Source organism: Hermetia illucens, chromosome 4 (genome assembly GCF_905115235.1).
Source record: "Hermetia illucens chromosome 4, iHerIll2.2.curated.20191125, whole genome shotgun sequence".
Lineage (NCBI taxonomy): Eukaryota > Metazoa > Arthropoda > Insecta > Diptera > Stratiomyidae > Hermetia > Hermetia illucens.
In genome coordinates, this window is record NC_051852.1 from 75,350,943 (window position 1) to 75,367,364 (window position 16,422).

The window sequence follows — 16,422 nt, forward strand, 5'->3', positions numbered from 1 at the left end:
TATTATTGATTTTAACTGAAATTAGCATTTCTTCTTACATTCTTTTTACGTCCGGATAGCTGAGTGATTAGAGCACAAGGCTGTCATACGGAAGGTCGCGGTTCAAATCTCATTGGTGGTAGTGGGATTTGTATCGTGATTTGACGTCGGATACCAGTCGACTCAGCTGTGAATGAGTACCTGAGTGAAATCAGAGTAATAACCTCGGGCGAGCGCAATGCTGACCACAATGTCTCCTACAGTGTACTGTAGTGTACCGTTACGGTCTTGAATGAAGTGCTCTAACACACTTCAAGGCCCTGATCCAATATGGATTGTTGCACCAACGATTATTATTATTATTATTCTTTTTACACAAAACTTTTAACCTTTACCTAACCGTATTGTTTTTGTTTCAGGTATACTGTCTGTACACACCCGCATCCTTTCTCTGAGGGAAATACGAATTGAGTTGATCATCTCCGAGTGAGTAGCATGCCGGACATTGATTTCTCCTTGCGAAATGACTACTCTCAACTTTTCCTCAGAGAAAGACCTAATTTTTCTTCTTGAAAAATAAATTGGGATAAATTTGAAAATTGAGCAACATTAAAATGAAACCATGGCCGAGTTTTTACATATGTAATTTATAAATTCATTTTATATTTCATAAATACGACTAGCCTAGTTGGGAAAGTAAAATGTCTGGGTGTGCGCTTCGTCCCCACTTTTGCCCTGAACCATTTTCTTGATAATTTCATTATAGCTGCTACCGGAACTAAAATGTTTTTCGAAATCTTGAGATAGACGCCATAGGACGCCAGCGGTTTTTCTTTTCCAATTCCAAAAGACGACTTCGCAGTTCAATAATTTCAAATCGTCACACATAGTTTTCACATGCTGTAAAATTTAAAATACAATATATTTTAATTTAATATTTTCTTTGTTAAAAATCACCATCGCGACAGTTGAATCTAGGTCCTTTACCAGTTCGCCATCGATAATTATGAAAATAGAATTCGACCGGAGATCCGAAACTGTCCCAATTATTCGGCTTTTCAAATATTCGGCGGAGGAAAACACTAAATTCTGAGATGGTTTCACCAAAAGAATATCGTTTCCCTCGATCTGAAAAAGAAAAAGGTCAGTGTAAGATAAGTTTCACTTAATTTTTCCTTCACGTATATATTTAAGAGATATTAAAAGTAGGATTTGAAATAATGGCCATTGCGGTCGAGAAACACGTTTATACGTTTCGTATGATTTGGGCGTCTACTCGGAAATAATATATTTTTTAGAACAAAAACTGTTCATCTCCGAAAATAACCAGGAAGGCTGTTTTCCTTTGTGAAAAAGTGTGCTATACAAATCTTAAGCTCGACATGCACGTACCTTTCAACCTCTCAGTTACGCCTGAATAGTCCGCAGTTGGATGGGATACAGTTGGTGTGTTCAAGCGGCCGGTGAACGAATGAAAAACAATTCGACCAACCGGTCAGGAATGTCCGTTTAGGCTGTGAGTGAGAATTCTATGGGCATCTTTATCGCTGGTGATCATTTTTAATAAATGCACACACACCTAAATATCTCAAATTGTCGTGTCAACGCCTTCCACGTCCAGAGATGCACTAATGATGCTGTCGCTTGTCAGTACGTGAATGATGCTTTGAATTCAACTGTGCATTACGGGTTCTTCCGGCGCAACTGACAGACCGAACTGAACGAATATGGCGGGCTTCAAATTGTTGGTATTCAGTTCATTTGTCTGGCAAAGGTAAATACAATCTATTGGGGTTTAATAGAAAGCAGCAAGTAGTTATGGAATTTAAAACTCGCGACATACAAGCAATCGTCAAGCATGGGGGCGGGTGTCAGTTCGACCCGGCCACAGTAAATAGATTGGTATTTACTGACTAGAACATGAAAAGGAAGTATACTTTAACGTGCTATGCCTTAATTTGTTTCAAAACGCCATCTTAAGCATATAACAAAGTATACTTCCTTCTTGGCCCGATAATATTTGTTGCATAATGTACCACGCTAACTATATATACCTCATCAATCTGTAACATTTGCTTAAGCTCTAGGTCCATAAACAGCACATCTCCTCAGATGAAGATGATTTCCGGAAAGCTTTGTAGAAAACTGGAAACGAAAGTGCTAAGTCCGCCATCCAGTTGGGAAGCAGCATACTTTCACGGTAGTGGTCTACGGACCCCTCATTCTTGTTTGAGTACTCAGGTTGCAAAAATTATATAACTTACCGTTTTTATAAATTCGACAAGTCGGGAAACCGGAAGCTGGCGATTTCAGGTATGAAAGGTTTTGTTTGCTTCTTCTGTGAGTATATTTGAGTGTAGAACTATCCCATTTGTACGTAGCTCGTTATGTATATGCATTTAGCATGTCTGACTACCCACTTTAGTGTGATATTGATATTTAGTTGCAGTAAATTTACACGGTAAAGTCAATTTTGAGCTACCGTAACTTTGTTAGTAATAGTATGGTTTTGATCAAACTTGGCGGTAATATGCTTCATATTATATTTTATACCACTACCAATTTTTATAACTCTGGCATAAACTTAAGGTGGGTTTTACTCAATTTCCCCAAAAATACGGTAATATACTATTATTAACTTAATTTGAACGGATATCAATATGGAGAGTATTTTGAGGACTGGGCACCATATAGAGGCAGCTTCATGAATTAAAAAAATTAAAAATTAAAATTTTTCGGTTGGCCGGCTTCGAAAAGTACTAATCGAGATCTTTTATTTGATATCCTATATGACTATTTTCGGTGAAAAAAATTTTTAAACTTACCCTTTACATGTAAAGGGACCCCCCCTAAATTTCAAAGTAGAAGGATATCACTCACATTATATCTGGGCATTCACAGTTCCCACCCTCTCACCAAATTGCGTGTCAATCGGTATAGCCGTGTCTGAGAAAAGTGCGTGTGACAGACAGACAAGCAGACAGACATTGAACCGATTTCAATAAGGTTTTGTTTTGCAAACATGTGTGAATTTTAACCAGGACTCCGTTAATTCGAAAAGTTAATTCTAGGTTAGTTTCGGAGGGCTTAGGCCTGAATTTTACTAGACGGTTTTCGTTCTGGGTATAATTCATACACATGTCGTGTTTTTAAATTGAGCCTCTTCGGTCACGCTGCCCCTCGAACAAAGGTGAGGCAGCGATTGATGAGACGGTTAAACCCCGTATGAGCGCACTGATGGCAGAGATGCTCTCCTTTGGATTTAGGTGGAGCAGTCCGTATCCGCATGTTACGGTGACTAGCCATTTCATCCATAAGAGGTGGAACTCACCTGACATTCGGTCCAGAATCCGTGTGAAGTGTTCTTTCAACCTCTTCAGCTGCTCGCCGTTGTGAATGAGGAGTCGACCGACGTCACAGAACCATCGAAGGATTTTCGATCACATGCAAATTATTTTATGATATTATACACACTTTAGATATCATTGCTGTCTGTGCATCTTCGGTTTCCTTGACCAGCGGAATAACAAAATACTTTTTGTCAGGACACACACTACGTTGAAATTTCCGGCATTCGAGCGCATCACTCTCATCATTGTTCGCGGCGATCAACAGGGCCTTCAAGCTTCAATTTCTTCCATCCTTGAACCACTTCCATAATTTCTCAGTCAGGCAGATCTTATGACGTCTCTTTGGGTCGTGCCGACACTCTGTGTAGCGCCTGATAAAGGAGCATTTTTAATGGCGGCTCAAGCGCATCAATATTCTTAGGCGGGTTATTTAAGGTATTTGCTGTCCGATCAGTAAAATAGCTCCTCCACTGTCGAATGACAGGTGGATCAAATAAGCGATCATTGTTGAACTTGCGAGATCGTAGCTCCCTAACCTTACGAGAAGCGCCGGACGCAACACATAAGTGAAAGCAAGCGAACATTAGATGGTGATCCTCCTCGAGGCCGATGTCAATGCCTCCCTGCCCTGCCTGCCCGCAAAGTGGCCAATCTGATTGCTCGTACGGACCTTAAGTAATCCAATTAAATAATTATGATTACTTATTATTTTTATTGAAATATTTAAGCGAACTCAATGCGAATTTTATACAGCAAACTCAACGCGAATTCTATACAGTAAACTCAACTCAAATTCTATTTTCAAAAAGGACTTCCATCTTCTTTAGCAATTTTCAACTTAATAATTAAATTCAGTGACAGGTCTGAAAAACATAATTACTGCGATCTTCCACTCCCTTGGTGTGCCACGCAAAGTGGATAGATCCGCGCCATCTATTCGCTCGCAACATTCGAAATAAATTTCGAATGCTGCGAATCCTGCCGCGCCACATCACTCCGCCCCCAGATGAAACCTAGGGGGTTTCAGCGACTGATCCCCGAACTTCGTTCGCCGTTAATCCACAAAGCGGACACGACGTTGCTTCGGGGCGCACGCGGGTTTCAGCCTGGACAAAGAGACCGCCTTTTTGTGACCACCGATCTCGAGCTGGAAGAAATGTTCTCCCCGCTCGAGAACGCGGTACGGGCCCTCATATGGAGGCTGCAGCGGCTTCCGGACGGCATCCGTTCTGATCAGCACATGCGTGCATGTGTCCAGTTCCTTGGGCGAACAAGCAGGTATGGACGAGTGTCGAGTGGGTGGTGTCGCCTTGATGCGCCGGAGATTGTCCCTCAGCAGACGCACCAACCCCGACTCCGTGAGACCCGATCTCTTGTCGAAGACCGGATCGCTTGGGAGTCTTGGGTTCTCCCCGTAAACCAGCTCCGCGGGGCTGGCAGCAAATTCCTCTCGGCGGGTTGTACGAAGGCCGAGTAGGACGAGAGGCAAGACTTGCGTCCAGGACGGGTCGTCGCGTGCCATAATGGCGGCTTTCAGCGTCCGGTGCCAACGTTCCAACATCCCATTGGATTGTGGGTGGTATGCCGTAGTCCGCTGGCGTTTAAAACCAAGGAGTTTGCCTAACTCGGAGAAAAGGGTGGACTCAAATTGCATTCCCTGGTCAGTGATGACCACTGCAGGGACGCCAAAGCGAGGTATCCACTCTCGACAGAGGGCTTCAGCACATGATTGCGCCGTAATGTCTTTCAGAGGTATTGCCTCAGGCCACCGCGTGAACCTGTCGATGATTGTGAGGCAATACTTATAACCATGCGAGTCTCGCAAAGGCCCTATAATGTCGAGGTGTATGGTGTGGAAACGCTTGGTAGTGCGGGGGAATGAGCCCACTTCTTTCCTAACATGCCTGGAGACCTTACATTTTTGGCATGCGATGCACTCTCTAGCCCAGGAATTAATATCCTTGTTCATGGAGGGCCAGAAGTATTTTCCGGTGACTAACCGGTTTGTTGTCCTGATGCCGGGGTGCGCCAAGTCGTGAACTGCGTGGAACACTTCCTTGCGAAATGTGGCCGGAATGTATGGCCGAGGTCCCTTTTCCGAGTCTTCGCAGCAGAGCGAGAGGTTTGAGCCGAAGATGGGCAACTCCCGAAATTTGTATTTGGGGTTGGACTTGAGGCTCTGAAGTGCTGCGTCATCCACTTGCGCCTTGGCAATAGCCGAGAAATCGAGTGAGGCGGGGATGTTAACTTCGGAGACACGAGACAAAGCGTCAGCAACAATGTTGTCCTTCCCGGACACGTGCTGGATGTCCGACGTAAACTGGCTTATGAAGCTCAGGTGTCGAAGCTGACGAGGGGACGCTTTGTCGGGCTTCTGTTTCAAAGCGAACGTGAGAGGCTTATGGTCCGTGAACACTGTGAACGGCCTGCCTTCTAGGGAGAAACGGAAGTATTTGATGGACAGGTATGCGGCGAGCAGTTCGCGATCGTAGGTGCTGTAGTTCCGTTGAGCGGGATTCAACTGCTTCGAGAAGAAGCTCAACGGCTGCCAAACTTGGTCCACCTTTTGGTGAAGGGCAGCACCTACTGCGATGTCAGAGGCATCAACAAAAACGGCTAGGGGTGCATCTTGCAGAGGGAATGCCAAGAGTGTAGCGTCAGCCAGTTGTTGACGAGATTTGTCAAACGCGCAGATAGCCTCTTCAGACCACACGATCTCTCGTGTGTCCTTAGTTTTGGGGCCAGACAAGTACGCGTTCAAAATGGACTGGAGATGGGCGGCCTTGGGCAGGAAACGACGGTAGAAGTTTAGCATGCCCAAGAACCTCCTCAACTCCCTCACTGTCTTTGGACGCGGGAAGCTTGTGATTGCTTGCACCTTGTCTGGGTCGGGCTGTATTCCTTCAGGGGAAATGAAATGGCCGAGGAATCTCACCTGTTGTTGAAGGAATTTGCATTTCTCAACGTTTAGGACTAAACCGGCCTCAAGGAGACGTTGAAAAATGCACTCGAGATGGGCTAAGTGCTCAGACTCAGTGGAAGAAGCGACCAAAACATCATCCAAATATACGAAACAGAATTCGAGGTTTCGCAGGACTGAGTGAATGAACCTTTGAAAGGTTTGCGCCGCGTTGCACAATCCGAAAGTCATCCGGGTGAACTCGAAGAGTCCAAAGGGTGTGCATATTGCCGTCTTTGGAATGTCTTCAGGAGCTACTGGAATTTGGTGATAAGCCTTGGTTAAGTCCAAGGTCGAAAAGATGCGGCAATTCGCGAGGTGATGCGCAAAGTCGTGGATGAGTGGAATTGGATATCGGTCAGGAACAGTCTGTGCATTTAGCCTTCTGTAATCCCCACATGGGCGCCATTCGCCGTTTGGCTTAGGGACCATATGCAGTGGGGAAGACCAACAGCTGTTTGAGGGCCTGCAGATACCCTGTTGAACGAGTTGTTCAAACTCTTTCCGTGCAATTGCCAGTTTCTGAGATGGTAGAGGACGCACCTTCGAGAAGATCGGGGAACCAGTAGTGATAATGTGGTGCTGCACATTGTGCTTCACTGGTTTGGAGAGACTACAGTTGGTAGTAATCTGGCTGAACTTTTGGAGAAGTGCCCGAACACGAGAGTCGGTAATGTCTTCTAAAAGAACGGAAAGATTATTGCCTGGGTGAGATACCATATGTCCCGACGTATTAAGGTTGGTCGTGGAATCTATAAGAGACTTGTTTTGCAAGTCCACCAGCAATCCATAGTGACACAGGAAGTCTGCGCCTAGTATGGGGAAGCTGACATCCGCCAGGATGAAACGCCACGAAAACGTCCTACGCAAGCCAAGACTCACGTCCACTTGCCTATACCCGTACGTGTTTATGCGGGAGGAATTTGCTGCCGCAAGTTTGAGCGGTTGAGGGAAAAGTTGATGATGCTGGGGTACGGGAAGAACCGAAACCTCCGCACCCGTGTCGATGAGGTAGTTGCACCTGCTGAGGGGGTCAAAAATAGTTAGGCGACGTGGTGCTGCGTTCTGGGTGGCCGCCGCCAAAACCCCCCGCGGACCTAGTTTTTTGCGGTAGAAGAGAATCTACACGGTAGCGTACATCTTGTCGCTTTATCCCCGAATCTGCGGTGGTACCAGCAAATCCCTGGGTCCGTGGACTGTCTTGACGACCTGCTACCTGATCGCCCTTTTCGGATGGCAGACCGCGAGCGTGCTCGCGATCTGGCGCCCGAACGCTGAGCGTCCAACGTCGCCCGCATCTCGGCCATACTGGCTGTTAATGCAGCAATCTCGCGCCTCAATTCACCTACCTCATCCGACGGTGGTTGAACGGCCGCCAAGGTTGGGCGTACGTACACCTCCTGAACCTGGTCGGCCGTCGCTGCCAGTTCCTCCAAGGAACCGGAGACGCAAGCGAGGATCGCCTGGGTGCCCTCCGGGAGCCGACGCAGCCAGAGCGACTTGATCAGGTCTTCGCCGATCTTACTCCCACTCAATTGTCTCATTTCACGAAGCAATTGGCTGGGAGTTCGATCACCTAAGGTTAAACCTGCCAGCAAGTGGTCTAATTTTGCCGACTCGCTTGCCGACAGGCGCCTGATCAACTCGCTCTTGAGCTGCACATACGATGTCGACTTCACCACATCGGACACCAGAAGTATGGACTCTTCGTCCAGGCCGATCACCGCGTAGTTGAAACGGGTCGCGTCCGATGTGATGCCGGACATTTGGAACTGTGCTTCCAGATGCACGAACCACAGTTCGGGGTTCCGCCGCCAAAACGGAGGAACGCGTACGGCGAGGGCGGTCACTTGCGGGTTCGATGGGCCTGCTGCGTCTTTATTGTCAAAAGACATCTTGTTTCACGAAAAGTACGAGATTGAAATGCTAACGCGGTGAGTTTATTCTGAAACGCGGTGAACTTTACACCGACACGGCAGGCCGCACCCACAAATGCACGCACGAAACGAGAAAAAACGAAGCGGACGCTATCCAGCGCAGACCAAAAACACCACCAATGAGAATGGAGGACTCGCGATGCTAAACACCTGCACGCCGTCTCTTGCAGCGATTTCAATTTTTTTATTACTATTTTTTTTTTTTTTTTTAACTGAATAAATAAATAAATATTATATATAAATGAATAATAATTTCTCTTAAGAATAACTCCTCGTTGTTTGTCGGCTGTAGCTGCGGCGTTGGCGGTGCTGGGGACGTCCGTTTGTTGCCGTTGTTGATCGTTGTGGCAATGATGACTAGTCCGGTGCGTGAAAGGTGTTGTGCAGGAGGGCGTGCGTACGGGAAGTCGCGTGAAAATCCACTTCTGGTGAGGGTCCGACGTGTGTCGCGCAGTACACTGTGTAGAGAAGGTTTTCTCGCGTTTTTCTTTCTTGCCTCTGCTCCGACTCGGGATGTGGAGATGTGACACGTTTTCGTGATGTTTACCACGGCACTCCACACTCAACTGTAGATGCGAACGCGTGAAAATCGCTTGCCGTACGGTCTACTGATGTTTTGGAAGGATTTCTCAGTCCTTGGAAGTTCTATTTCTGCCGTGTTGTTCGGACGAATTTTTGTCGTTAATAGAACTTCACCAATGTCGGCGATGGTGGAGTTGAGTGCGGCGGCGAAAGTGGCTGCGGCAGCGATGGCGGCTGCGGCTGCGGAACTCTTACTTATCTCCAATCGGTTGTTGCGGCTGCCTGCTGGGCGATTGTGCTTGCGCAGACTGCGATTTGTTGATGGGGATGATGATGTGCTTGAGTTTTTCAATTTTGCAGGTTCTGGGAATTCGGGATCCTAGTTGTTGATGCTGTTGGTGCGAGTTCCGGGGTCACCAATTAAGTAATCCAATTAAATAATTATGATTACTTATTATTTTTATTGAAATATTTAAGCGAACTCAATGCGAATTTTATACAGCAAACTCAACGCGAATTCTATACAGTAAACTCAACTCAAATTCTATTTTCAAAAAGGACTTCCATCTTCTTTAGCAATTTTCAACTTAATAATTAAATTCAGTGACAGGTCTGAAAAACATAATTACTGCGATCTTCCACTCCCTTGGTGTGCCACGCAAAGTGGATAGATCCGCGCCATCTATTCGCTCGCAACATTCGAAATAAATTTCGAATGCTGCGAATCCTGCCGCGCCACAGACCAACGATGTCGCAGTGGAAGCTACAGAAATCCACAAACCTCCCACCATTAGCAGTACCGTGACTTTCCCCTTTACATGTCCAAGAAAGATGTTGCCAAAGCCCACCTAGGTATTCACATCACCCAGCACAATGACAATGTCACCTTTAAGAAGCTTCTCGCGAACTGCGTGTAATTGCTCATAGAAAGCATTCTTCTCCACTATATCGGTAATCTCTGTTGGTGTGAAGCGATGTAAATTTAAACTGGACCACAGTATTAGGGTAAAGATGCTACCATTTTCCAGAGTACGAAAGCGTCATACCACAAAAGAGGAAGGAATACAGCTTTTTAATCCACAAATGTCTACTCTTTTTAGTCGCCTTTTGCGACACGCAGGGAATTAAGTGTACTTTTAAACCTTAACTCATAGGGGAGATGAAAAAAATAAGCCTACAAAAACCAACAGGTCAGTGAACTCGAGAAATATAGAAAGAAACCGCGCCAGAGGAGCTCTAGAGCTGTACCTCTGGCCTGCACCGAAAAGTAGAGAAGGAGCTCGAAAGCTGTACCTCTGCCTTACGCTTAGGATCAGTAAAATAACGTGTTCCCTTCTGAAGCCTAAATTTTTCTGTGTATATTTTTCTAATTTCTTAGCCTAATATACACAACTGATTTGCTTACCTGATCTAATTTTTTATCACTATTTTCACATGGAGTTTTTCTTACACAAACTTTTGTCAAATTTCCACATTTAGTAATTTTGTCACATTCACTTTTTCCCCTCCACAGGTTGTAATATTCTGTACTTCCAATATCTTTAAGTAAGTTATTTGCACAAGTGAAATTTGATATGCTGTTTGTCGGCAGGCAATTTCTAAATTTTTAGTTGTGCGCTAGGTGACTCAAGTTTAAAGATATTTTTTGCTGTATGTTTGGTGCTATGAATCATCTGGTTTATGTTTCTCTAGACCAGTATAATTTTGATAACATGTAATTTGTTATATAATCTGGGAATTACCATATGTACGGGTTTGTAAAGAGTACTTTAAGGTTTTGTGTAAAATTAGTTTTAAGTGTGGTTTTGTTTAGTTATTTTACGTATTCTACACAACAACGAAATCAAATAGCACTGGTCTACTGAGAATATTAAAAATTGGAGAACACAACTTTGAAACCGTTGATAATATCTCCTATCTTGGGTCGAAATCACGAGCGATAATATCTGTGTTGACGAAATGCGCGCAAGGTTGTTGGAAACCAACAGAGACTAATTTAGCTTACAAAAACTGTTCCGCTCGGAACTTCTCACCATAGGATTAAGCTCTTGTACAGTAGACAATGATCTTGGAAGTTCTCAGATATTCCGCGGGGACTTGGGCTCTTGAAGAATTTCTTTGTTATCTGTTATGATGATGAAATAGGAAGCGGATGTTGTTAGCGTAGTTGATGTGTTTGAGGAAAGATATCATGATCTAGTGATAAAGTGCAAACATGACGTGGGATCAGTGCAGAAGGATCCAAAGCAGAAACAAATCTTCTCTCTGTCGATCAAGTTTTCAAACTGGTCCTTCATATGCTCAAGGATAATTTTAGTTAGTATCTCTACAACTGCAGGAAGCACGTAAATACTTCTCAAATTATCACACTTAAAATCCTTTCTCGGAATCTTGACGATTATCGCCTTTCACCTTCTGGCAAAGATTCCCGTATAATTGGAAGTGCAACTCTGCAAAAACTGCCATCTTTATGTTACTTCTTTTGAGCACATTGACGGCAGAGATGATTTCACCTTTGTTTGGAGGAGTATTCCATATCGATACTAGCTATTTCATCTGAAAGAGTTTAAATTTCGCCGGATGTTACATGTGTGAAGTACTCCTTCCATCTCTTTGGTTTCTCATCAATGTGAATGAGAAGCCTAGCGTTAAAGACTTTTTTCGGGCCAACAATAAATCTATTTTCTTCACGGAGGGCATTACCCCCTATTTACCACCCTGAAAAAGCCCACAAATTTCTTTTCGTTATTATTACGATCACCAAGATCATGTTTCCCCGTCACATGTACGAGCAAAATTCTGTCAGAGAACACTTTTCCATTCAGGTTTCCTATCACGTTTTCAATGTCATCTTCAGGAAGCATCTCCCTCATCATCATCATCAGTTGCCAATGGAAAGCCTTCTTCTACTCTGTACTATAAACCTCCGTTGCACCGAACGTGAAAAAAGGTGTCTTCAATGGTATTGGCACGTAGTTCGCGCTAACAAGAATTCACTTGCCAAGATTGGTTTAAATATCGAAGTCCATGGCAAACGACCAAAAGGGCGCCCGAAACAATGGTGACTAGATAGGTAGGATGGGGATTTGAAAGCCTCGCGACTGCATGCAGACCAGGCCTTTGATAGAAAAAAGTGGCATAACCGATCGCGACGAACTCACCCCATTTGTGAACGGGACAAAGGCTAAAGAAAAAAAGTCTGCACTATTGAGGTATTCCCAGTACTGTCCGAACCTGACTTGTGGTTATCACATCCACCAGATTAACGCTTCCTTCCGTCAAATTGTTGAATAATACAGTATAATAGTATAGTGCTGCAAGAGGCAAAGGAGTGCATTCCATATTTTCATCATGTACTACTTCACCCTCTCTCGCCTAAGTTATAGAAAGCGAGCATTCTGGGAGTTTTCCATACAGTTGCCGCGGAGAGTACGTATTTTTTAAAACTTTACTCGTGTCCTTCTGCGATTGCCGATGAAAATGTTCTTATCAGAAGGATGAATAATGTTTCATTAGCACAAAAGCAAATCGGAATATGTAGATTGCTAGTCAACGAGTTTCTACACCTTTAAGTGGCCTCTTACAACAGTTACGGAATCCTTTGAATGAATTTTCAAACGCAATTCAAGGGGGCGTTACATCCTCCTAAAAATTCGTTACGTTAATAATGAATACTGTCAATATCGCCTCAATTACTTCCTGAGACACTTGGGTGCTACAAGGATCTGGACTACAGTGAATTATCCTCCTCCCTTCTCAAACAAGTTTTGCACTGGTTCTAGTGGAGGCGTGTGCCGGTACGCAATCGAACGTGTTGCGTTGTTTTATAATATGACTAGAGTATAAATTTTGTTAATTCTACTACTGTGTATGTCGTTTTGCCTGGCTTGATTATGGTTAGAAAATTATACCGATAATTATCGATCTTTCGAGGACCAGTTGTTTTACTCTGACTAGAATTCATTGAGGAAGAGGACAGGTCTTTCAAATATCGATATGCCTGAAAATCTTTTTCGGCACTACAGGAAAATTAGTCTTTCTTGGTTTTCAGCTAGAAACTTTGTTTCAGTACGTTGAAATATAAATAACCATATAAGGAGGTATCCTAACACAAGGCCATTATTCCAAGCAAACTAAGTATTTAGAATCGCCATTAGTTGGTCTCTTTGCAATCCATGGTCGGTGGTTATCTTACGGAAGACACCTTCATATTACTATTTTGTGTCTCTCTTTCTAAGTTTTGATTATTTTGAAGGGCCCATTACTTATATAATACCTCTTTTGCAGTAGATATTCACATTAATGTTAAAAGCTAATAATTAATTAATTTGTTTATAATCAAAATTAAAGTTTTTTTGTTACCTTCCTAGCTTCAATAAAGACTTCTGGACGTGCTGTGTCGTACAATATGAACAGGACGCTCAGCGCTACTCCACACAAAATCCCAATCTCCAAGCCAAGGTAAAGGCATGCCAGAACTGTCACAATAAACGGCAAGATGTCGATTCCTGTAGAGATATATCAAGTAAAAAATGATCCGTTTTATTTCTAAAGGTGGGATCTAGCTAACAATAACGTGATATAAACAGATCACAAGTCGACAACTCAGAGAATATTTGAATCTACTCTACTTTCTTTAATTTTGCTCCACCAAAAGTGAAAATTGAAAGCAACTTCGTGGAAAATCTAGACATGAAAACTACAGTTAGAAATCATCTTACGTTTTGCACGCCATATATCGGCTATTTTATCGAAGTGAACCATGTAGTACATAGCCAATATTATAATGCCAGCTAGAACGGACTTTGGAATAAAATAAAACGTTTCGGTAAGGAATCCAAGGCCAAGCAGAACAAGAACACCCGTAAACAACCCGCCTAGGGGTGTCATAACCCCACTGGCACTGTTGACTGCTGTTCTAGTAAAAGACCCAGTTATCGGCATTGATGAGAAAAATGAGGCGCCAATATTGCATATTCCTAAGGCGACCATTTCTTGCGAAGCGTCGACCGTTTTTCCTTTGGCTGAAATTGGATATAAAGATTCTAATGAATTGTGAGGCAGGAATAATGGAAAAAATTACAGAAAGCATTTGCTATAGCGACTGTATCCAAAATTGATACAATCGGGATTGCAATAATCGATGATCCGAGAGTGTTGACCATATCAGCAAAATCGAGATCCGTCCCGTTTTTGGTAACCGTTGAAAACGGTGGCAATTGGAAAGGTGGAAGGCCTGCTTGAAGTTTACCAGTCAACCTGAATGGATAGAGATCATAAATGCTAAATATATAAGCTAGTGTTCCACCGATTATCACAGCTAAGGCATTTCGAGACAACGACAGGTACTTCCCGAATAATTTTAATTTTCCGGTCAACTGTGTGCATTTCTGAAAGTGCAAACAGATTGGAGTAGTAGAAGCAATAGTGTTCTATATATACTATATGAGAATACTTACTCGCAACAATATTAAAAATACAATTGTTCCCAGACCTAACCCTAAATCTGTGAATCGGGTTTGATCTATTTTCGTGAAAACATTTACCCAGATTGCAACGAAGTCGTTTGATTTACCTACGGTAAAGAATGATCCTGAATTATTTCAATCAAATTTATTGAATAATTAAATAATTTTAAGTTTTAACATTGAATAGTAATTGGATTTGAGTTTTTATATTTTCATTGCCTCCAATTTCCGATCCTAGATCCCAGAATACCTGGCCTACATATGAGGAATTGCCGTAGAGACGATTCGAATTCGTTACCTGTTGGACTCCATCGTAGATGCAAGTATTTGTATACGAGATCAAAGAGATGTGTATGCAGCCATAAATAAAATTCAAATACAACAAAACACTTTATATACTTGAAATAATAAAAACTTGTTGTTTCTTTTTCGTTGGTGTGGATATTTATTCTTGCAAATACCGATATTTCGGGAACCACTTGTTCCCTTCATCAGTGCTAACAAGTTTCTTGAAACAACAAGTTTTCATTATTTCAATTAATTAATCGTTGGAAACGCCGCATAATTTCACTCAGACTTTATATACTGTTTGGAAACTGATGGAAAACCAATCTACTTCACTACTCCAATTTTCTATCCAAATAAGGAGAAAATGTCATAGTTCAAGTATGCAAAAGTATGTATGTTCCAGGTGTCTAAAATTTCTTTTTAATTTTTGAGGTTTTGTGTAAAACAAAACCTTATTAAAATCGATTCAATGTCTGTCTCTCTGTCACACGTACTTTTCTCCAAAACGGCTAAACCGATCCCAACGAAATTTGGTGGACAGATGGAAACTATGGAATCCCACGCATACAGCGAGTGGCATAAATTTAGGTGGAGTTTAAAGGGGAGCTCCCCATACATGCAAAGAGGGGATTCAAAAATTTTTTTCACCGGATATAGTCGTGTAGGGTATCAGGTCTCCATTTGTACTTTCTGAAACTTACATTAGTTTTGGCGTGAATTGCGAAGTGCGTTAGTAAGGAGTCAAAATGTGCGCACTTAAAGTGAGACAAGACTCATTTTTGGAAACTACCCAGCCTAAAAATCCGAAAAAAATCAGGGTGGTGCGCTTAGATGAAATCTAGGCCTCAAAATATGTCCCATTCCGATATCTGCTCAAATAAACTTACTAATAGTATATTACTACTTTCTAGAAATTTACTGAAAAACCCCCTTTAAGTGCATCCTAGGACTTCCGAATACCAGCTAAATTTCCTGGAAATCTGGCAATCAACGCCAAAGTTATAGCAGTTCTAACTTAGCAATTTCGCGCGAATTTATTGCTTCCGAAGCCAGGCAAATAAGATGCTGACGTCATAATTAACCGGAATAATTGACACTCGCGTGAAATATTAAAGTAGCATTTATAAAGAATCTACTTATCTGCAGCCCTTTTTAAGGATTTGTATAAAACATTTATGTGAAATCAAATCTTCGAGAGATGTCCCATTCCGGTATCTGCTCAAATAAATTTACTAATAGTATATTAGCAACTATTAGAAATTGACTAAAAAACTCCCCTTAAGTTCATCCTAGGTGTACTAAATTTTGCATGAGGACTCATCCGACTATTAGTGTCAAAGTTATAGCAGTTCAAACTTATCAATTTCGTGCGAATTAACAGCATCCTAAGCCATACAAATAAGATGCTAACGTCATATTTAATGAAAATAATCGGCATTCGAGTGAAACATTAAAATTCCATTCAAGAAGAATCCAATGTAGGTTACATTCTTGGCATTTGCTAATAATATTAAACTCAGAGTGTGAAGTGTATCAGGTTGACTAATATCAATACAGGGGTTTCCATCAAATAATTTATTTAAATCGCTTTCTAAAAAATAGAGGGTAATGGAATTTTTAGCTATGTGACAGGAGCTGTCGTGCAGTCGTCGCTCCTCACCTCTTTTTCTTTTTTTTCAGCCTTTGTCCCGCTCACAAGCGGGGTCGGCTCGTCGTGATCGGTTTCGTCATTTTATTTTATCAAGTGCCTGATCAGGATATAATCGCGAGGCTTTTAAATCTCCATCCAGCGTATGAAACCACCGTTGTTTCGGCCGGCTTTTTGGTTGCTTACCATTGACTCGATGTTCAGACCAATATTGGTAAGTGAATTCTCGTTGGCATGCAGTACGTGACCACACCATCGAAAACGCCTTTCT

General features: G+C 42.6%; 1 protein-coding gene across 3 annotated transcripts in view; it reads right to left on the reverse strand.

Moving 5' to 3' along the window:
• Window positions 1-607: 607 nt before the first annotated feature.
• LOC119655037 (sodium-independent sulfate anion transporter-like) overlaps window positions 608-16,422 on the reverse strand; it is a 33,791-nt gene continuing 17,976 nt past the window's right edge. The window contains exons 4-10 of one of the 3 annotated variants that reach the window (XR_005249871.1): window positions 14,207-14,322; window positions 13,831-14,137; window positions 13,469-13,771; window positions 13,110-13,255; window positions 1,559-1,744; window positions 1,372-1,508; window positions 971-1,107 (exon numbers count right to left, since the gene is read on the reverse strand). Coding sequence is in view for 1 of the 3 variants with exons in the window: in XM_038060713.1 (XP_037916641.1) it covers window positions 664-879; window positions 937-1,107; window positions 13,110-13,255; window positions 13,469-13,771; window positions 13,831-14,137; window positions 14,207-14,322 (1,259 nt within the window). In the remaining 2 variants the exon portion in view is untranslated. Of the gene's footprint in view, window positions 880-936; window positions 1,108-1,371; window positions 1,745-13,109; window positions 13,256-13,468; window positions 13,772-13,830; window positions 14,138-14,206; window positions 14,323-16,422 lie in introns of those variants that run through there. The other 2 variants (XM_038060713.1, XR_005249870.1) reach the window with 2 other exon arrangements.